We start from the raw sequence: 23,624 nt of genomic DNA on the forward strand, positions 1-23,624 counted from the left end.
TAACCCTTTGTGTGACGCTGGCGCGGCACTTCTGGACGGACGCTCGGGTTGGCTGCACTAATTTACGAGGAAGCAGTTAAACCAACTTTGCTGAGCCAAAGACACGCCATGAACTCAAAAACATTTATTTCATGCATAACTCAAATAGTGGCCTCCATAATCATTTCAGCACTCGGCTACACAGCAGGGGGGAAGATTTATCACAGTACGAATGCACCTCTCAGCCTGTGCATGCCTCCCCCTCCACCCTAAGAACAGCAAACAAACCTGCAGCTAAGGGACTTCCGACAGCTGAAAATCATATACCCCAGGCACCTCCTGGTCAGATCAGCCGCTAAATCTGTGCAAGACTCCACAGGAAACAAGGTCTGTTTATTGAGAAATTGAGTCTTTTCTTTTTTTATAATCTTTAAATGAACGCAATAAATTAACCCATGTAAGTGTGGACATCACCTTTAGAAACCTGTACTGAAATATCCCAGCTCATTAACTTATGGAAAGAAAACCTTTGCTTTAAAATTGTCATTTTTGTCCCCCACTATGGAGCCATTATAAAACTTGATATCTCTCAGGTTTTCTACTGGGCCCATCATTCAGATTGCATAATTAGACTGTTTTGCCATTTTTGGTAGAGTTGAAATCTCCAGTTCTGCATGTTCTGTAAGGCCCTGTTCACATCTCTGTTTGGTATCAGTAATTGCTTGCCCAAACCAAATGTGGCTTAAAACACACAGACCAGGAGCAAGACTTGCTATTATAACTTGCCTCTGTAGTTGGATGAGGGTGCAGCCACACAAAGCGCATGTATTGCATATACAAGACAGCGGGTGCTGGTTTCCAACCTCATGCATTTACATGGAAGCGCATATGCGATGGGGCAGAGCCTTGTCTCCGGCTGCACCCTCACCTGGAGGGCTAGTAAAGGCGATGCCACACATGGCGTTTTGAACCCGTTTTTGGTTCGTTTTTAAGCAGTCCTTTCAAAAACGCATGCGTTTTTGACAGGTTTTACCAATTATCTCAATTAAAACTGCTCAAAAATGCATGCGTTTTTGGACGGACTGCTTAACTGCTTAAAAACGGATTCAAAACGCCATGTCTGGCATCACCCTAAGTGTCATTAGCTTGTCCTTGAAGGTTACCTTGAAACTGATCCTCAAATACCTGTGTTTGGCACCTGTGTCAGTGTTCTGTCAGTATTTTTCACATTCCCGTAGATGTCCAATGAAAGGCCCAAACCAAAATCAAAGGCAGGAATAGGACCTGCCATAAGTTTTCTACAGCTGGCTCCATAACTTGCAATTTCATGTGCATTGAAACAATGGGGGGGGGGGGGATTTAACAATGGGGCACATTTACTAAAGGCCCTTGCACATTCTTTTAGGTGCAAACTGCTAGCACAGGTACTTGAGAAGTGCAAGTGCCACAATTGTGTTACATGCGACCCTTACGTGGCACAAATTAGGTGGCGTTCCGGTGCTCAGTCAGACCATGCGTCAGATTTACCATGCACAGTCTGACAGATGTGTGTTGCACGTCCCGAGTTAAAGGGGCATCAAAAAAAAAATTATTCTGGTGCCCCCTGCATTATACACAGGCAAACTGCATTTAGTGCAGTTTATCCTGTTCTTAGTAAAAGTGCTCCTGTGTGTCATGTTCTGCCGGTCTCTAACAAGACTGTCAGTTCCTACTTTACACCTAGTTTTAGGTCTTTTATAGCATAGACACGCCCATTTTACAGAGGCAACCCCAAATCTAACAGCTTTGATAAATGTGGTGCAAGGCATTTTTTTAACAGTTTTTTTGCTGTGAAAAGTGCATTAATGGGTCATCCAAAACTGATAGCACGCAAATCCTATTGAACTACAAATCCTTAAATTCCATGAACACAACACTGTGCAGGTGCTGCACTTTCCAATGTAAAGCTGCTGTTCAGAAAGGGAAAAATGAGCAGGATGTGACAAACTGCCTTCCTGTCAGACCATGTGGTAAAGGAGATTTTTTCGGAATCTTATTGCAGACACATGATTCAGCACATGAAACAAAACTGAGGAACTTGCAGCTGTACATCGGGAAGAATTAACATTTAAAAGGAAATCTACCATCAAAATCAATTATGATAAACCTGTGACACTTACTTCCCCTAGATTCGGCAGACAGTAGCGTTGGTAATATTCTTATATTAGTTATCCATGGCCTCCTTCCTTCTAAAACAAACTTTTACAATTATGCTAATGAGCCTGAGTGGCTAATTCTTCCTCCCCTTTGCCCTGGTTTTTATAGACTGTTACTGTCTCACCCTATCCTGTGCCATCAGCTCCAAGAATACAGCAGGAAGTGTTCCTGCACAAGTGCTGAGGGAACAGGAATAGGGGAAGACAGTGTAACAGTCTGTGAAGTCAGATCACAGAAGGACAAATAAGCACAATTTTAAATGCGGATTTTAGATGGAAGGAGGCCATGGATGACAAATAAGATTATCAAAGTCACGGTGCCTGGGACTATTGGCAAGTGTCCCTGGTTTATCATGCTGGATTTTGATGGTAGATTTCTTTAACATTTAACACTAGTGTTGTTAACTCATGGGATAAAAAAAGGTTTTGAATATTGTAAATTAACATAGAAAAGCCAAGAACTTGACAAATCCAGCAATTGTAGATGATACACTAGATACAATAGACATTTTCCCCCCAACCTCCTACTTACTAACAACATTTGACAGAAATAGAATTTAAATATTCTTTGCATTCATCGCGAGACTGTGGTAAATGACTTACTTGTTAAAGAATGGGGAGATGACATCAGACTGAACTGAAACATGAGTTTGCGGTGGACTCAGAAATGAACCTATTGGCAGAAAACACAGATTTAGGTTCTAGCACCATCTATAAGCGCAGCAGCCTGGCCAACAAAACATCAGCGGATTACCCAGATAGTCTGCCATCGTGATGAAGCACAGTCCTGTGATGTAGGCGTCATATCCAGCTTCATGAAGTTGTCCTACAGCAGTATCGTAACTCGGAAAACCTTCAGCACTCTCTGACGGAGAGACAAATTAGGAAAAGGATTTGATCAGGTAGATTAGAGCATGGCCACCGCCATCAATCACAGAAGAAATCTGCAACCCCGCAAATCTCAAAGTTTTCCACAATGGTCATAAACACATTTTCATTTCCACAAGTACTGAACATGAAATACAAGTTTAAAATCTAAAAATCTAAATCGTTTTTCTAAAATAACCATTGCACTACAATAGTATTTTGCTGCCGGAGAGTCTGTGCAACCCCTGTACATGGCCGACTGTCCTGCTGCTGGTGACACAAGTCTACATTTATACCAAACAGCATTCATCTCTTGGCAATACTGCCTCTACCTTCTAACCTTCTTCCGTCTCGGGCTACCTGCACATAGAAATTCGTTCTACTGGCTACAAACAACAGATATGACGTCCATTAATGCAGAATGTGAGAGTTTGTTCAACCATTTCTGAGGTCCGATTTGTGCAAAAACAAGTCCCACATGTTGTCCATTGTAACCCAGTTTTTGTGGGTCTGCCAAAAAACAGGAGGCTGGCAAATGAGATCACTGTGCTGTTGTGAGCTCACAAGGTGGTCGCCAAATGACAAAACCGTTAAAAAGGCGTCAACCGCGAGTTGGACGCTGTTCTTAAATTACCGCCGAGTACTATGAGACTGCATGAGCCGTAAAACACAGCCTGTTCTCGATTTTACAGCGCAGGCAGTCAGCTTAACATGGGAGTGTCGAATAAGCCCTTTGTGTGGGCCCATAGAAATATTTGGGACATAAAAAAAAAAAAAAGAAAGGTTCAAGTGCATGTGGCCTTTGGTAGAGTAAAAAGAAATGGGGTAGCATTTACATTTTTAGGGTGTACAGATCACACAGCCAGCTTGCAGAAGGACAATCATGTGCCATAAAATACCGAATTTCGTACTTATTGTTTTGCTGAAAGCACAAATGATCTTAGCAGTAGTCCTCCTCCCAAGATGTTAAAATGAAGTTAGTGAGGTCACTTTGCCAAAGTCAAAACTAGCACAACACTGCATCGAAAAGTAGACAAAAGACAGAAAATTTTGCCGTTTAGCGAAAAAGGAGTGCTCATTGAATACAGTGGACTCATAGTTATGATCCTGGTGTATTCATGAGCAGTAAATCCCTTCAGAGCAGTGATTGACAGGGTGCAGTGTATCTATTTATGGGTGACTACATGATAGGCCATCATTCCGATTCATTACATCCACTTTACTAGATCAATGGTGAACAAACATCTTTAAGCAGCAACATATAAAAGTAAAATAATGTTTCAGAACAACCTTTGCTTTTAAAAATTTAAAAAAAAAGTTAGCAATTTCCTATAACTAACTTGGCAATGGTTTTCTAAAGCCCTTCTGAGCGCAGTAATGGAGAATGTTGTGTATTTTACAGAAGCCAGTTAGAGATTTTAATAGATAGTTGACAGAAGCCAACTGGTTCTTGAATTCTTACCAACTTTAGGAGGATTGAAAGGAGGCATTTGTAATCTCTTTTCCAGTTCGGCAAGGACAGTGTGTGAAATAATTGCCTAGGAGCGTATAATGGAGACACAACAATTAATGCCAGATGTATACAGGGGCGCAGCAACAATTCTCATCTGACAATACTGCCACCATGTGGTAAGAATACTCATAACAGGTCACAAAGTGAAAAAAGATGGTTTATACAGAAAATTAAATTACTCTAGAGCAGTGATGGCAAACCTTTTAGAGACAGTGTGCCCAAGTGATAGGGATTTTTATGCAGGGCCCCAACAGCCCTCCTGACTTTTGTAAGGCGAGTCCTAATTAACCCTTTCATGGTTGTCCTGGTACCAGGAACTTTAACATAAAACTTATGTAAAGTAGTGTATGTAAAGATCTTCTCTCTCGTTTAATATCTCAAATGCATAATATCACAGACAGAAGAGTCATCAAAGAGGCGTGAATAGTATACTGCAAAGCTATTGGTCATCAGCACATTCTGGGAAAAAAATTAAATTAATTGTGCTCAGGTCTCAGGGACCCTGTAGTCAATATGGCGTCCGAAACCAGTGCAATCTCCTTAACACCAAGTTACCACCAAAATCCACTTATTAACTGTGAAGTGCCAACATGGCATTTTAAGCAGTAACGTATCGCTTCTTGTTCTTCCACATCTTTTAATCGTATCGTCACCGTGAGGACACCAATACAATTGAAAGAAAGAGGGAAAATTCAGCCTCATTGTAGCTTCTCTCCAGGGTCTCTCTGTAGAGAAATAATGAAGGGTCCAGCAGGGGAACCTCAAAGATTTTGCAGCCCTGTCCACACCTTCTCACGGTTCCCGCAGTTCAAAACAGCCAATGAAGTGTTGCTTAAAATTAGTGCTGAGAGCAGCATCTCTTAAGTTGCCTGGAACTGCAGAAAGATTTGGTGGATTTGGTCCTTTCTGGTGAACTCTGTCCTGGGGTGATAAACTGAGTGCCCACAGAAATGGCTCTGAGTGCCACCTCTGGCACCAGTGCCATAGGTTCGCCAGCACTGCTCTAGAGAAAAAGTATGAGGGGATTAAAACGAATGGAAATTTCCTTTTAAAGGGTTATCGCATCCACAAAAAGATAAATGCCCTTCAATAACAAGTCTAAAGACTTAAAAACTTTGGCAACTTCTATCAGACCTGTATTTATGAAAAGTTGTAGAGTTTGAGGAATATTTGAGCCGCCCACTATTGGTACCCAAAAAAGAGGAGATATTAAAAGGGAACCTGTCACCACAGGTAACCAAATGCCAAAAAGTACCTTGGCGATTATGTGGCCTTGAACAAATCTATTGCAGGTGACAAAATTAAAAAATGTATTGCTTCACTGCGGTGCTACTGATAAATTCAGGGAGATCCGACATACAGTCCAGCTACTCCTCATTTCCACTTACACTTGTAACCCTGCCCCCACACAATAAAGTTGTTCTTTGCTTCCATTTAAACATGAGAACTTTGGCCGCTTCATATCTACATGACTGAACTGTCTGGGACCCCTTTTAGGCTAATCCTGTGAATCTGGGATGAACCCTGCTATCCAAGATACACAACCATGTTTTTCAGTTGCTAATGATTTACATTAGCGTCTCCATCATTATTTCTGAATTTAAAGGGAACCTGTCACCGCTGTTTAAAAAAAAAAAAAAAAAAATAGCATCAGACGGGTTCCCATAGAGACTTTATGGCCTAAGGCAGTGGTGGCGAACCTATGGCACAGGTGCCAGAGATGGCACTCTGAGCCCTTTTTGTGGGAACCCAGCACAGAATTTACCAGATAGGACTCAAGGCTTCCTCAGGCTTCCTCCTGCAGTCCAAGAGAGCCCAGGACGCGCCATGCTCAGGGCCATTTTAAAGTGACACCTACTTGGCTGCCAGGACTGCAGGAGGAGCGAGAAGGTGTAGGCAGAGATGGATTGTCTTTGGAGCTCCTGCTTTGGGTCCCCTGATTCTTCCTGTTCAGGGCACCATGGGGGGAAGCTACAATCCAAATGTCTCCTGCTTTCTATTGTATTGGTGTCCTCAGGACGCCAATACAATTGAAACTTGTGATACAGCAGAGATCAATAGGTTACTGCTCAAGCTGTCATGTTGGCACTTTGCGACATAAAAGTGGGTTTTGGTTGTAGTTTGGGTACTCTGTATCTAAAAGGTTCGCCATCACTGGCCCAAGGGCACCCCTTTTTTTTTTTTTTTTTTACCTAACTTGATCGGTCAGAAGTGGAGAAAATGAACTTTGATTCTCTGCCCGGTAGCCAGTCAGAGAATCCAGCCAGTCGGACTGGGAGTATACTCACGCTTGAGTCTAGCAGCAGCCTCCCCAACATGTCATCAGTTCCTCCTCATTCTACTCCTCTTTCCTCTACGTCACTTAGGCCGTCTCGCCGAATTCTTGCACATGTGCATAAGCCTCTGAGCGGAGGCCGAGGACGACTCCCTGCGCATGACAGCCTAGTCCGACTCGCTGCATTCTCTCCAGGCAGGGGATCAAAGTTCATTTTCTCCACTTGTGACCATCAATCAAGTTAGTTAAAAACATGGTACCCTTAAGCCATAAAACAATCTATGGGAACCTGTCTAATGCTAATTAATTTTTTTTTTTTTTTTTTTTTATTTCAAACGGCGGTGGCAGGTTCAAAAAAAAAAAAAGAAATAAAATAATTGTAAAAAAGTGATACGGCTCCTACCTTAAAAGGTTGTGTGGATGCCATAAGTTTAGTGTCCAGCACTCTGTGGATAAAAAGGAGGACAATTTAGAAATACTTTAGGTTTATTAAAAAAAAAAACATAAGCCAATTCTTAACATTTATGCAGCAGTTAAAGCCCACGTGGAATATGAAAGTAACTCTAGTAAAGCAGGCCTGGTGCACCGAGCCTCACTTGATAAAGACCTGGAGGATGGGAGGCAATTCACATAGGATTTTGTAGAATATATTCACTTTAATTCAGAATTTATTGACAAACGACAAAGGGAGAAACCTGATGACGTATTCAACAGAATCAACCGGGTTTATGGGTAACATCCAACAACCAACCAGCCCAAATTATTTTACATCCTTTTGTTTTAAGATCAAGCCCCCATATATGTATAGATAGCTCCAAGTGACTACATACAGTAATTATTACCTAGGGAAAACACAGTTTGTCAAGCTTTTAAATTCTTCCAAGTCCTAAGTGGAAAAAAAAAAACAAAAACAAAAAAAAAAACAAAAAAAACACTATTTAGTAATAATAAACGATAACAACAATAATTATAATAATACATACATAGATGTATAATATAATAAAAAAAGAGTAAAAGCATCCTTTTTTTAACTGTTTATTATTTCAAAACGATACAGTAGAAATACTAGAAAGCTGCACCCAATGCTGTTAGGGCGCAGAACATGAGTAAAAGCACCTTAACCAAGGAACATGGTGCCTACTTAAAAGAACAAACAATGTAGAAACACTTACATTAGGTAACTGGCAATAGAACTGATGTATGGTGTGCATAATATCCAACATCATGTTGTGTCCGACCACAAGTTTACTCTGCAACAATAGATAAAAAATATAAGAGTGAAGAGAGAGAAAAAAAAAAAAAAAAAAAGTCCAACCTTTAAGAATTAAATAAATGTTTTTTCCCCATAACCCGTGATATTTTTTCTCTCCAGAAAGTCATCCAGGCCTCTCTTGAACATGTACATAGAGTCGGCCATAACAACCTCCTGCGGCAGAGAGTTCCATAGTCTCACTGCTCGTACAGTAAAGAACCTTTGTCTATGGTGATGGTAAAATCGCCTCTCCTCTAGGCGTAGAGGATGCCCCCTTGTCCTGGTCACAGGCCGAGGTATAAAAAGATCTTTGGAGAGATCCTTGTACTGTCCGTTCAGGTATTTGTACATTGTAATGAGTACTCCCCTCAGTAGTCTTTTTTCTAAACTGAATAACCACAAATTTTGTAAATTTTGTCATTGTATTCTAGCCGCCCCTTTTTATACACTGGTGCCCAAAACTCTACACAATATTCCATGTGTGGTCTGACCAGGGATTTGGCAAAACTATGTCCTTATCATGAGAATCTATTCTTTTCTTGATACATCCCATAATTGTATTTGCTTTATTTGCAGCCACCTGGCTCTGGTCATTAAAATTAAGTTTACCATCCACCAATACCCCCAAGTAACTGACAGTTTAAAACAAATACTTTGTGTTTCAGGGACCAAGTGCATAACTTTACATTTATCTACATTAAACCTCAACCATTTTTCCGCCCATTCCTCCAGCTTCCACAAATCCCTCTGCACTATTATACTATCGGCCTCGTTATTAATTACTTTACAGAGCTTAGTATCATCTGCAAAGGCCACTGGTAACGTCTACCCAATCTAAGAATGTACCATTAAATGACGGCCCTCTGACTATTGCTTACCCAAATACACAGATTTTCCCCTAGTCCCAGCAGTTACATTTTATGTACCAACCTTTTATGTGGTACGCCTTGGAAAAGTCAAGATAAACCACATCCAGCCTAGAACACTTCCTGGTTATTCCCCATGACACCCATTTTTAGTTTATTTTTGCTGCCCTTAAGTATATAAATTATAACAGACTGAAATAAATATTGCCAAGAAAGTAAAAAAATAATTCTAAACCATTTGTTTTTTTTACAGAATTTATTTTTCTCTATAATACTGTAACACCTCATTGCTACCTTTAGTTTAAAACGCCTTATCTTTCTCTCTTATTGCTTCCTTTACAGTACTACCTAACCACATTAGCTTTTACTTCTTTCCATTATGCTTTTTTCCCATATGGTATGAGTTTTTCAAAAGGACCTTTTCAGAATACTTGAGAAAACAAAATATAAATATCTTAGCACTAATCCTCACCTTCTAGTCAAAAAGGCTGGTGGGAGGTGCTGCCGAATGTGTACAGGTGTCTATCCTGTACTTAAGATTTCAAAAGAATTGGATAAAATTGCAATTACTCATGTATATTTTACACTATGGACATACATAAAATCTGATTGTTATAATAGGAAATAAAATTTATTATTCATAGTAGACAATAAAATATATGACTTCTGTCAAAACCTTAGATGGTATAAAACCAGTATATCGAATTAGTATTTTGTTTATTATGATCACAGGCACCAAGGGTCGGAAAAAAAATGTAAAAAATATAATAATATGGAAGGATGTGTTGGATTGAGGTATAAAGAGCGCAAAAAGAAATATTGTTTATAAAACACTGCGATGGTTTCTACAATGTTACAAATAGTTCCTGTAGTGATGGATACAATATTATGCACAAAGTCTAAATATAGATGGATGCTTAGTTGTTGCAAGAATTTATCATGGCAGAGACTATAGCGTATATTTAGCTGGGCGCATAATGTAGTCAACTGATTGTTATATATTCATGGTGCGCATAGATGAACGGTGTAAAAATCCACTATAAAAATTGTAATGCTAGACGCGTTTCTGAGCCTATTCTCAGCTCCTTCCACAGTAACCGGCTACTGAGGAAGGAGCTGAGAATAGGCTCAAAAACGCGTCTAGCATTACAATTTTTATAGTGGAAGAGGTCAAGAGAACTGAGCGATATAAAACATTTATTTCCAAGTCACACAGTTACCTACCTGGTTCTGAACCGCTATTCGGAAACCAGCCACGTATGAGTGAAGTCCAAGCTTAGGAAGGTTGTGCGGTCCGCAGACCAGAGTCCCATTGCTAATCACGAGCCGGCTTGCGATGCCACAAAACACACGCATGCAGGACTGGAGGACGCCTAACCACAACTTATGGCTCCACGTTTGGATCTTTCTGAGAACTTCTAACCGTGAGTGATTTGGCAAACAGATTAAATAACTGTACTATATAATGAGACATTCCTTTACATAGACAGTTCATCTATGCGCACCATGAATATATAACTATCAATTGAGTATATTATGCGGCCGCTATATATATATTATATATGCTATTTTCTCTGCTATGATAAATTCTTGCAACAACTAAGCATCCATCTATATTTGGACTTTGCATAATATTGTATCCATCACTACAGGAACTATTCGTAACATTGTAGAAACCATCGCAGTGTTTATAAACAATATTTCTTTTTGCGCTCATAATACCTCAATCCAACACATCCTTCCATGAGGTTAAAATTTTTACATTTTATTCCGTCAGGGGAGGCGCTTGGGCCCTTGGTGCCACCCTCCCGTATTGCCCAGCCTGCCATCATATAAACAAAATGCTAATACGATATACTGGTTTTATACCATCTAAGATTTTGACAGAAGTCATATTTTATTGTCCTCTATGAAAGATACATAAAATCTGATTGTTAAAATAAAATGTACGTCTATAGTGTAAAATATACAAGTGTAATTATAATTTTATTTTTGAAGTAATTGTAATAAACATATCTAATCTAAAACATCCCTATTTTTGGGTGGGGTGGAACATTGTCCCAGTTTATGCCTTTATAGGAGATCTACTATGAAATAGGGTGATGCCACAGGGCGTTTTGAACTCGTTTTTGGACTTTATTAAGCAGTCTGTCCAAAAACGCATGCGTTTTTTAAAAATGCTTGCGTTTTTTGACCAATTTTAATTAAGATAATTGGTAAACCTGTCAAAAAAAAAAAGCATACGTTTAACGGACTGCTTAAAAACGGACCAAAAACTGGTTCAAAACGCCAAGTGAGGCACACATCCATTTATCGTCTTCTCTAAATGAACACCTTTTTGTCACTTTCCAGCACAGAGTTATATAAAATGTAAGACTGTGCCCCTCCGGCTCATTTGCATGTCACCCGAGACAGTGGTCACCATTAGCAAGGTTCCCCCCAAACCTTAAATTCCTGGTTACGACAAAGTCCAGTAGTGCCCCCGCCCCCCATTTTGTTGGCTCCAAGACACGTATTACAATATACATGCCATTAGTAACTATAGATCTGTATATTAGGCAGCAATCCAACAATCTTTTAGCCCCACAGACATTGAATGGAGCAGACTAACATTTGAAGTGATCCCCTTAAATCCCTGCTTACTCTGATCTTTAGTTATATTATTTCCCATTAACTTTAAATGATACATTGGGGCTTGGGATAACGATCCCTACCTTGAACAGCAGAGAATAAATTTTTGCAGCTCAAAATACCATTACTTAACTTCACGCTCGCTATTAAAATTGCGGCCCATTCACTTAACTAGAGTAATAGCAATACTAATTTCCTCACATTGGGATGTGATACCAAATGGAAGAAACACGTAATTTGTTAAGAATTATAGGAAGTGTTAATTGCCAGCTTTCAGCCACATGACTGATGGACCATCAAGTCATACCCTGAGGCTCCAGGTCCGAGATACAACTGCACCCTGGGCACCTCCTCCACCATCCATGACTAACACTAGACCAAGGCTGTCCTGTCTGAGAGAAACACATTTAAATACTTACAGAGGATGAAATTGCTTGAATAACTCTAGAAAATCCCACAGCGTTATTAAGGTCTTCCTGCAGCAACACAAAAGAAAATACACAGCACCGTCACCGCCTGACAAAGATCATCACCATCCTGTATGGCATCAGATTAACCCTACCTGCTCTTTGACTTTTTTCTGTATTTCTTTATTCTTCCGCTCGTCTTCATCAACCTTCGTAATAATCATGCGCCTTTCATTCTGGAACACAGCATGCGAATGGTAAGAAACCTCAAACTTACAATAGAAGACTTATGACCACACAGCCGGACTGCTCAGGAGACTACAAGATCCAATATCTCTATTGCAACATATACATTTCTAGAAGTCCCTATCTTATGTTAAAGGTTGCTTGCCTGTATAGTTTATTTTTTTTGATACAGTGTTTTTTTTTCCATTAATACAAAATCATACGCATTTTGCAGTTCTATAGAACTGAAGATAGGGGGTTTTGAAGTGACATTTCCTCTGCAGTCTCTAATCTGGTCTCATGTCAGGCAAAATATGCCTCTACTCATTTTCACATGAATTTGGATGGGATTTTTTTTTTTTTTTTTTAATTAATAGTACACCAGAAAGATTTCACATTAAAGAAGGAATTCTACAAATTACAATTCAACTGTACCCAGAGGGTTCTAGAAGTTTAATGGACTAAAATCTAGTCCCTTTAATTATCAAAGAAAAAAAAAAAAAAAACACTATCAAGGCTTGGTGTACATGTATAATAAAAATCTGGTTTATGCACAGGTCATTTATAAAAACTATGGATCTGTATGTTTGCCGTTTTTAATTTCTATGGATCCAAAAAAAAAAAAACAAAAACAAAAAAAAACATCACTTTCTAAGAAACGTTCACACAACAGAATTTAACCCCGGCTTTCAGTCACAAATGGTGACCACATGCCCTATATGTGAGAGGAGTAACAAAAAATATAGGGGGTGTTGCTTTATTTAGTGATTTTTCAAAAGATTTTCTGCAACGGGAAACTTAGGTAAAATTAGTTGCATCAATGGGGATTGATTGTTTTGAAGAATTGAAAAACGGGTTATGTTCACATTTGGCGTTTCAGATGAAAAGAAAAAAAGTGGGAGGGGATTGGCCATAATGCCTACGCGTTTCCACCCAAAGGCATGTGTTCTGGAAGAAGCACCACATGTGTTGCATGTAAGTAATGCAAAACATTTGGTGCCAATTCCAAAATACAGGCCTTTCAGCGGAGACGCATAGGCGTTTTGGCCAAGCCCCTCCTCGCACACATGTTAGGCATAACAGCCAAATCGGTCCACAGGGGTTCTTGATCAACATGTCTCAAGGGTAATGCGTGCCTAGATGCGCAATTAGTGTGTCTGGCTCCAGAAATGGGAGGAGGGACTCACGTTAGGTGACTCTACAGTTTCCACATGGGTGCCTCGCGGAAATCTGAAAAAGAAAACAGAAGTGACTACCGAGAACCACATACATCTAATACATTTTAACACAGTGACTGGATGCATTAAGTACAAAGGGGGACATTTACCAATACCTCCCATCTTGTATGTGGTGTTCAACATGTTTTTTTTAATTGTGTGATTTATTATGGGTGTCCTTATAATTGGTCACTTGTCATTCTATGCAACAGCTCGAGCAAATAGTCGCAAAAAGCACACCATGCTGCACAGACAATGCAACAATTTTTTGCGTCGAACTTGAACAAAGGGGGGAGCAAACAGGCTCGGACTGGCCTGGCGGGGGGCCGGGGTATTCCCCGGTGGGCCCCTGTCCCAGACACCCAGAGCCGGATTGGCGCTATTGGAGCACCAGCGCCGTGACCCGGCCTATTTTGCAGAGGCCCCGGCCTGGCGCTGCAATAGCGCCAATGGTAATCTGTTCGGCGCCACCATGGGCCCCGGCCGACACCCAGTAGTGAGGCAGGGGCCTCTGTCCATCCGGACCGGAAGCTCCTGCCCGCGATACTATAGTGCTCGATGCGGCCATTTCCGGCGGCTCGAGCACTATTTCTAGAGCAATGTGGCCGGAAGACAACCCCGGCGCACATCGCTCTTTGAACTTGGATGCGCGGCCGCGTGATGACGTCACCACGCGGCCGCGCACCCTTTCCTGTCCGGCAGCGGCAAGAAGAATGAAGATGCGGGAGCCAGAGGTGAGTACAACATTTTTTTTATTTTAACAGCAGTAAAAGATGGTGGGGCCCGGGGGCCAAATATATACAATAATTGAGGGAGTGGGCAGCATATTCATTCATTGTGGGGGCAGTATATTCAATAATGGGGGCAGTATATTCATTAATTATATATCCAATAATTTATTATGGGGGCAGTATATTTAATAATTTATTATGGGGGCAGTATATTTAATAATTTATTATGGGTGGCAGTATATTTAATAATTTATTATGGGGGGCAGTATATCCAATAATTTATTATGGGGGGCAGTATATCCAATAATTTATTATGGGGGGCAGTATATCCAATAATTTATTATGGGGGGCAGTATATCCAATAATTTATTATGGGGGCAGTATATCCAATAATTTATTATGGGGGCAGTATATCCAATAATTGGGCGGGCAGTATATTCAATTATCATGGGGTCAGTATATTCAGTAATGGGGGCAGTATATTCATTAATTATGGGGGACAGTATATTCAATAATTCATTATGGGGGGTACCAGTATATTCAATAATTCATTATGGGGGGGGGGGGGTACCAGTATATTTATTAATTATTTAAGGCCCAATATATAAAATGGTTGACAAGGGGGGGTAGTATATTAAATAATAAATAAAGGGGGACCCAGTATATTAAGAGTGTGGTCACATGTATCGCTAACGCTGTGTTTTCCAGCGCAGCGCTAGCGCAGGGGCCGTGCCTCGGCCCGAACCTATTTGCGTGAACAATGACACGAGTTTCACTGGTAACGCTAATGAGATCAGGCCGAGACACAGCTCCTATGCTACTGGTATGTGTGACAGTACCCTTAATTTATTTGGGGCCCGGTATATTAAATAATTAAGGGGGCCAGTATATATAATACATGAGTGGCCCAGTATATTAACCCCTAAACGCTCCCTGCCGTAATATTACAGAATGGAGCCGTTAAGCATGTGTGGAGAGGGCACAGGGCGAGCTCTCGTCATACAGACATGGGTTTTGCTGCACATTGCAGCAATAGCCCACTGCTAACACCCAGAGTCAGCACAAACCTGTGAGTTTTAACCCTTTGACCACAGCTGGTGGAGTATATATGATATATCTGTGGAGCACAGTGTGGTCAGTTGTGTTGTGAGGGGTATATATGTTATATGTAGGGGCACAGTGCGGTCAGTTGTGGTGTGAGGGGTATATATGTTATATTTGGGGGCACAGTGTGGTCAGTTGAGGTGTGAGGGGTATATATGTTATATGTGGGGGCACAGTGTGGTCAGCTGTGGTATGAGGGGTATACATCATGTATGTGGGGGCACAGTGTGGTCAGTTGTGGTGTGAGGGGTATATATGTTATATTTGGGGGCACAGTGCGGTCAGTTGTAGTGTGAGGGGTATATATGATATATGTGGGGGCACAGTGTGGTCAGTTGTGGTGTGAGGGCTATATATGATATATGTGGGGGCACAGTGTGGTCAGTTGTGGTGTGAGGGGTATATATGATATATGTGGGGGCACAGTGTGGTCAGTTGTGGTGTGAGGGGTATATATGTTATATTTGGGGGCACAGTGCGGTCAGTTGTAGTGTGAGGGGTATATATGATATATGTGGGGGCACAGTGTGGTCAGTTGTGGTGTGAGGGGTATATATGATATATGTGGGGGCACAGTGTGGTCAGTTGTGGTGTAAGGGGTATATATGATATATGTGGGGGCACAGTGTGGTCAGTTGTGTATGTGAGGGGTATATATGATATATGTGGTAGCACAGTGCGGTCAGTTGTAGTGTGAGGGGTATATATGATATATGTAGGGGCACAGTGTGGTCAGTTGTGGTGTGAGGGGTATATATGATATATGTGGGGGTTACAGTGTGGTCAGTTGTGGTGTGAGGGTCATATATAATATACGTAGGGGAACAGTGTGGTCACTTTTGAGGTGAAGGGTATATAAAATATATGCGGGGGCACAGTGTGGTCAGTTGTGTATGTGAGGGTCAGATGTGAGGTGCATATAGGATGATGCCAACCATGTCTGTTTTATAAATCCGCAGAGTCATGGCTGGAAGAAGTCTACTGGAAGACCAGACAGAAGGGAGGAGACAACATCAGGGACGTCACCTGTAAGTGATTGGATGACACTGCGGCCTCTGCAGGACTGGTATCTACTACTATATTGTCTCTATATACAGTAGTCTCTATATGCTGGTAAATACTGGTCTGTGTGTAGGTTATCATACAGTATTGCAGTATTATTCAGTCATTATGTAGTGGTAATAATCAGGATGTAATGTTATTATTTGGGCCTTGTACAGAGGTGTCATTAGTGATATTGCCCCTTGCTCGGTTGTGTGTGAACAATAACAATATGGCGGTAAAGTTCATCAGTAAGTGGAGTTTATATGTGGTCAATTATTGGTAATTCTGGTCTGTATATAGAGTCTTGTTTATCAGGATGTTGGTACTCTCTTCATGTTGTGGTGATGCTGTGGGCCGCAGTTTAGAGGGATTATTTGGAAATTGTAGCGCTATTGTTTGGAATATTGGTCTTGTCGTAGTATTAATTGTACAGGCAGTCCCAAGATAGATTCTGCAAGTTTGTTCTTAAGTTGAATTTGTATGTAAGTTGTATACTTTATCATTGTAAACCCAGCTACATTTGTTTTGGTCTCTGTGGCAATTGTATTTTAAAAAGGCCACATTTACATTACAGTCCATGGGATGTATATGAGGCTGCAAGCTTGCAGTCGTATATATGTCCCCACATGTGTGGCATCATACCTCTCCGTGCACAAGGAAAAGATGTTCTACCTTCCCAGTTTGTTCAGTGTACATCCAGTGGCGTAACTAGAGTCCACTGGGCCCCGGGACAAAATTCCCCCCCCCCGTCCCATGGGCCCGGTCTCAATGGCGACCGCGGTCGGGTCGTGTACATCCCTCCTCCTCACCAGCACTGGACAGCAGGCGTACGTTCATGTGAATGTAGTCTAAGTATCTGGTATCTTGTTACAAATATTGTTTTGAGAGGGGCCCCGCATTGGCTGCCCTGTCCTAAATGAGGTGCTCCATACTGCTGGGACCCTTAATCTGGCCCTGCAGATACCTGAAGCTATTGCAGGGGCCTCCGTTTGCAGGGCTGCCATAGCAACGATCGGCATCCCCCAAAGGCAAGTTAAAGGCTGCGGTCGTGCTGACCGCGTCATTTAACGGGTTAAACACCCGCGATCGGAGCCCACTCCAACCACGGGTGTTACCCGGGGATACACGCGGTAGATTACCACTGACATCCCGTGACCCCCGATGCCGGCTAGGCATCGCCTCTGCGCCGTAGCCCTACGGTGCGGATCGCTAAGGGGTTAAGAATATATAGGTAATATTTCCATGTAGAGGTAGGTGGGCCCTCAGAATCTATTTCACTGGTGGGCCCTAGGCCCCCCAGTCCGACCCTGGGAGCAAAGACCCTCTGGACCTCTAGCCACAAAATTGGTGGATGTCAGGCCCAATCCACGTCCGCGGCATGTAAGGGGTTATCACCTGCAATTGGAAGAACGTTCCTTTGCAGGTGTTCCAGATGGGTGTCAGCTACGATATGCACTGACACCCGTTCTGTACGGTGCGAACGTGAGCTAGCACCTACCACGCCGTAATATTACGACGCGTGTCGGGAAGGGTTAAACTATGCAGAAGATGACAATTCAGCACATTTCATCGATGGTTTAACACTGGTACTCCCACTTACTTCCAGTTCATCGTCTGGTAGATAAGCTTCCTTTGATACCTAAAAAACAGGAGTAAAAAGTTTACTACAGCTATAAACCCGCAAAAAAAGACATTTAAGATACATAAGGCAGGCACAAAAATAAAATAAGCAACATAAAGAGGTTTCACTTATCATGTTGCATCATTTTTACAAGGAAAAAAAAAAACATAATAAATGAACATAATAAAAGTTTCCAGGCTTGTCTATAAAGTAAAAGGACCAGAGGTAACACTAGAAATTTTCCAGATGGTTAATAAAACTCATCTCACCATATTTGAGGAGTATGGAAATTCCAAGTAAATATAAAATGTTAATAGACGGCTATTTATACAAGAAAATCATTGAAGCCGGTATTTTCTGTACTTAAATAGCAAATTGAGACAATTATAGTGATCTTTTATCATGCACTAAAAAAAAAAAGGTGCACAGACATTTTAAGCTACAGAGTGGATTATGGCAGACGCCAGCCCAATGCCAAACTATGGCTGATACCACGGACCCTTCAGACCAGTCATTGGCCCACACCAGCAACAGACCAGATCTGGGGAGGAGAGCTTGGAGAAATACACTCACTGCTCCAATGATCTCCTTCTATGTGGGGGCTGTTGACATGGCCCCCAAACCCCGTCACAGTGCAGGATCAGCCTGCAGCTTGTGTATATGTGTGATAAATATGCATTTTTAGAGAGTATAACGCTCTGTGGAACAAGATAGATACTTGTGTAGACATCATTGCGATCCCTGTAAAGGTCAAAAGATGCAAAAATTTTAACTCCATTACTCAACTTAAAAACAAACTTGGGTTTAGTCCTAAGCTAAAACTTCACATATACAGGTGATAGAATGGTTCAAAGGAAATCTACCATCAAAATCCAGCAGTAAACCAGGAACATTTCCTAATAGATCTATTCAAGAAAGTAGCAATGAAGCAGCACTCAGTTGAAAAAAAAAAAAAGTGTTCTTTTTATTCATCCATAGTAATAATAATAATTCTTTATATAATGTACATATATTATGCAGCACTGCACAGAGTTTGCCAAATTGATTCCTGCCCCCAATGGGGCTCACAACTTAATCAACCTACCTGTATGTTTTGGAGTGTGGGAGAAAACCGGAGGAAACCCACACAAACAGGGAGAGAACATACAAACTCTTTGCAAATGTTGACTTGAGTGGGACTTAAAAAAAAAAACAAGCAACATTTCGCCTTTGAATTATCAAGCTTGATACTGCTATCATTGAGAGAAGGTGAAATGTTGCCTGTTTTTTACTGTGGTGAAATAAAAAGAACACTTATTTCAACTGAGTGCCGCTTCATTGCTACTTTCTTGAAAGACTTTTCCTGGCTTGCTCGGCTGTTGGCAGACCTGCACCCTCCATTTCTTGGAGGGGCATTTTGGAAACTGCCCTATTAGCAAAATTTTTATTGTTCATTTAAAAAGAAAAAAAAAGGAGGCCATGGATAACAAATATAAGAGATTACCACAATCACCATGTCTGTATCTGTGAATAAGTGCCCCTTGCTTATCCATGCTCGATTATGACGACAAATTCTTTAATAAAACTTAAGGGGGGATCTGAAATGTTTCGTACTTCTTAAAATGCTTTAAATCAAAAAGAAGAAAGCCAAAAATAAACCTGGAAAAACAGCTCGGTCTATAAAGATCTCTAGAATTAAAGATACGCACCCAGTACAAGGTTCTAGTTGTAGAACTTTCTTCTCTACATCTTTTAAAAATTCATCAACAGATTCTCTGGAAGACAAAAACACATGCGTTTAACGGAGTGCTTAAAAACGGTCCAAAAACTGGTTCAAAACGCCACGTGTGCCACACATGGCGTTTTTGGTCCGTTTTTCCCAATTATCTTAATAGATAAACAGCTTGTAAGCAGCCAAATGCATGGTAAACTGCCAAAAACGGATGTTTAAAAACGGACCAAAAACGCCATGTGTGACATCACCCTAAGAGCCTGGTGATGCTGATAAGACCTGCACGGGGTCCAATTACATCCAGCAGCTCGAGCTGCCGAGTCTATAGAATGCTAGCTGCGGGAGCAGTAGAAAACTGCTGCAACGTCTCAAGATGTCGCTGCAGACTCCGGACCTGCGCCCGCTGCCGTCTAAAGACAGCAGGCGGTCCGAGAGGGGTTAATAGGTGGTGCAAACATTTGGATTCCAATCTATATTTTATCATTATCCCAAAACATACATTCTTTCATACATGTGGTAGTCTTACTGTAAGCTTACACTATTTTATCGATAAAATCTTTCTGATCATCAGGAATTACAGGAACAACCGGAGTCCTGGATGCATCAGGTGAAATGTACATATAACACGTCGTGCTTGCACCATTGGTGTGGTAACGCTTCTCCTCCTGCTGATCTCGGAGAAGTCTCTCCTCTTCTTGGTTCAAGTATGGAATACCTAAGGGAGCAATAAGTACCAAGTCATCTTCCCACACATTATATGTAGCCTTTGATTAAAGAGAATGAAAAAAAATATACACATAGTATTTAATGAAAACTCACCATCACGAAAGACTTTGTTAAAATCAAAACCCTGATTAGCTAGAAAGTCTATGCTTGAGCTCTGGAAGACAAAAAAAAAAAAAAAAAAAATTACAATAAATGACAAAACCATACAGTATAGGTGAAAAGCTAAGGCTCTGTTCACAGTTGCAGCATTGTTTTTGTTTAAAAAAAAACATTAACCCCTACGGGCCTCTTTTGGCCCTAAGGATGCAGTCCCATTTTCCAAATCTGTCCTGTGTCACTATAAGTGGTTATAGCTTTGGAACGCTATGAGATATCCAGGGGATTTTGAAATTGTACTTCAAATTAGTTTAAAAATTTGGATATCTTTTGTGTTTAGTTATGAAAAAAAATAACTAAATTTGGCAAAAATTTGAAAAAATTCTTTATTTTCAAAGTTCTAAATTCTCTACTTTTGATGCAGATAGTCACAGAACAGAAATAAATTCATAACTTACATTTCCCAAACATCTGCTTTATGTTGGATGGTTTTTTAAGATTCCACATATTTTATTAGAATGTTATGAGGCTCAGAATTTGGTGCCATTTTTCTAATTTTTGGAAAAATCACCAAAACTAATATTTAGATGGACCTGTGCAACTTTTAATTGACTGTGAGAGGCCTAAATAATAGCTAGAGTTGTTAATGACCCCATTATGGAAACTACACCCCTCAACATATGAAAAACCACTTTTAAGAAGTTTGTTAACCCCTATAAAACACCTAAAGGGTTAAAACAAAATGGAGGTGTGGTCTACAAATTTTAATATTTTTTGACAATACATTCATTTTGTGTGGAAAATTAAACGTTTGTAAAGGATTAAATGAAAAAAGGATCCATAAAGTTTGATACCCAATTTCTCCCGAGTACACGGATACCCCATATGTGGTGGTAACCTGCTGTATGGGCGCACGGCCGGGCATAGAAGGGAAAGAGGCGTCGTCCAGATCAGATTTGCTACAGGATATAATTTTTTTTTGTTTTTTTATTGTGGACCTATAGGGGCTTATTTTTTTTCCACATGAGATGCACTTTTATGGTACATAATTTTAGGGCATCTATAGTTGTTGATATTTTATTAACTCTTTGTTGGTGGAGGAAATGAAAATCATCAATTTTTAGGAACATTTTTTTGTGGGTTTTTTTGGCCTTTACCATACCATAAAAATAGTATATTATTTATATTCTATGGGTCACCACGATTACGAAAATACTTCATATATATAGTTTTTTTTCTTAATTTTTCCCCCATATTTACCGAATAGAAAGCAATTTGGCAAAAATGTTATTTTAGCATCACCGACTTTCATATGCATAACTTTTTTATTTTTCGGCTTACAAATCTGGTTTATGGCTTATTTTTTGCGAGAAGAATTGTTCTTTTTAGCGGTCTTATTTTAGAGTGCGTAACTATTTAAAATCACTTTTTAGAGCATTTTTTAAAGGGTATTAATTAAAAATCATCTTTTTTCGGAGAATTTTTTGAGGTGGTTTATTACGAGGTTCACTTTGCGGGTCCAATAACGATTCTGTTTCATTACGCAGATTGTCACGAACATAGCTATACAAAATATGTGGGGATTTGTGTATTTTATTAAATTTTACTGAATGAAAACTAATTTGGAGAAAATCTTGTCTAAAAATCACTTTTTAGAGCATTCTTTTTAAAGGTATCAATAAAAAATTATTTTTTCAGAACTTGTTTTGCGTTTTTTTCCCTGGCGTTTACCGTGTAGGTCCAGTAACGATTCTGTTTTATTATACAGATTGTTACGGATGCGGCAATACCAAATATGTGGCTTTTTTTGTGCGTTTGTGTTTTTTAATGGTTAAGAGTTTTTATGGGAAAGTGACATTTTAGGGGCTTATATTTTAATGTATTTATTTTTTATTTATTCTAATGTGTTAACTTTTGTGTTTTCACTTTTTTTTTTACTTATACATAGTTGAACTTGAACCAGCGATGCTCTGGTCACCGGTATGTAGCCACCGGGACGTACTATAACGTCCAGGTGCGCCTCAGGGTTCTTGTTCCTCGTCAGTACAGAGTAGGGTTACTGCATAGATGTATTAACCCTTACAAGACTCATTTGCATTTTTTTAAACTCTCCTCATTCCAGAAGTGATAACTATTTAATTTTTACGTTTACAGAGATGTATGAGGGCTTGTTATCTGCGGGACAAATTGTACTTTTTAGTGGCACCATCTAATATTCCAAGCAATATACGGCTAGTATCAATCTTTTTTATTTTGATAGAACAGGCATTTTGGGAGGTGACTGAACCTAACAAGTATCATTTTTACTGTTAATTTTTATATGTGAGCTATGGAAAGGGGACGATTTAAACTTACTTTTTTAATATATTTTTTACACTATTTCAGACACTCTCGGGTACGTTAACCGAGGTGCCAGCACTAACCGCGGTAATAACAGTCATGTGTCAGCCATATTAAACCGAGAGAGCTCAGGCCATGATCGCTCTCCATACACCCACCGCAGCACCAGGACATAATAGTACGTCCTGCTGTGCGTAGGGGGTTAAATACCTCAGATGAAGATCTGGGTGGGTACAGTTTTCAGTTACCCATCTCTGCACTGAAAAGGTTGTCTGTTAATTTGGATATTTCATGTTTACCGAGTTCACTGTGGGCAACTGTCCTAAGAAGCAGACATATGGGAAGATTTATCAATCTGTCAGCAGCAGAACACTGGAGTAAAGTGCTCCTGAAGTGCAGTGAGCCACAATTATTGAAGGTTTTACACCATTTTTAGGCAGTTTTCTAGAATTGTCTGATAAACGGCTGTCTAATCGCTAACAAGGGGCATAGCTGCAGCAGAAAATAGCCCATGTACCAGGTGGGCTGTAAAAGGTGGGCAGCACTCCAATGAATAATAATAATAATAAATAGCACTTTATTAAAATACTAACAAGTGACCCACACAGGGTTTATATAGGAAATGTGACATGCCCATTTTTATGCATGAATTGCATGTGCTAATATGAACAATCTGCATAGAATTTGTGCGTGAATACATAGAATCACATGCAATCTGTATTTCATATTACAATACATGTGCAACAGAAACCAATACTCGTATTACAAACCAATGAGGATTTCATAATCACGGTGTCAAAAAAAATACGTGTACTGTGAAAGAA

The 23,624-nt window shown here is 40.3% G+C and overlaps 1 protein-coding gene across 3 annotated transcripts in view; it reads right to left on the reverse strand.

Moving 5' to 3' along the window:
* Positions 1-23,624, reverse strand: part of PARN (poly(A)-specific ribonuclease) — an 80,368-nt gene that overhangs the window by 50,937 nt on the left and 5,807 nt on the right. For all 3 annotated transcript variants that reach the window (XM_072120688.1, XM_072120687.1, XM_072120689.1), the window contains exons 6-18: positions 20,458-20,518; positions 20,176-20,353; positions 19,616-19,681; positions 17,907-17,945; positions 13,398-13,440; positions 12,141-12,221; positions 11,998-12,054; positions 8,002-8,079; positions 7,672-7,715; positions 7,233-7,275; positions 4,504-4,579; positions 2,929-3,039; positions 2,778-2,847 (exon numbers count right to left, since the gene is read on the reverse strand). In XM_072120688.1, coding sequence (XP_071976789.1) covers positions 2,778-2,847; positions 2,929-3,039; positions 4,504-4,579; positions 7,233-7,275; positions 7,672-7,715; positions 8,002-8,079; positions 11,998-12,054; positions 12,141-12,221; positions 13,398-13,440; positions 17,907-17,945; positions 19,616-19,681; positions 20,176-20,353; positions 20,458-20,518 — 947 coding nt within the window. The remainder of the gene's footprint in view (positions 1-2,777; positions 2,848-2,928; positions 3,040-4,503; positions 4,580-7,232; positions 7,276-7,671; positions 7,716-8,001; positions 8,080-11,997; positions 12,055-12,140; positions 12,222-13,397; positions 13,441-17,906; positions 17,946-19,615; positions 19,682-20,175; positions 20,354-20,457; positions 20,519-23,624) is intronic.

Source organism: Engystomops pustulosus, chromosome 8 (genome assembly GCF_040894005.1).
Source record: "Engystomops pustulosus chromosome 8, aEngPut4.maternal, whole genome shotgun sequence".
NCBI lineage: Eukaryota > Metazoa > Chordata > Amphibia > Anura > Leptodactylidae > Engystomops > Engystomops pustulosus.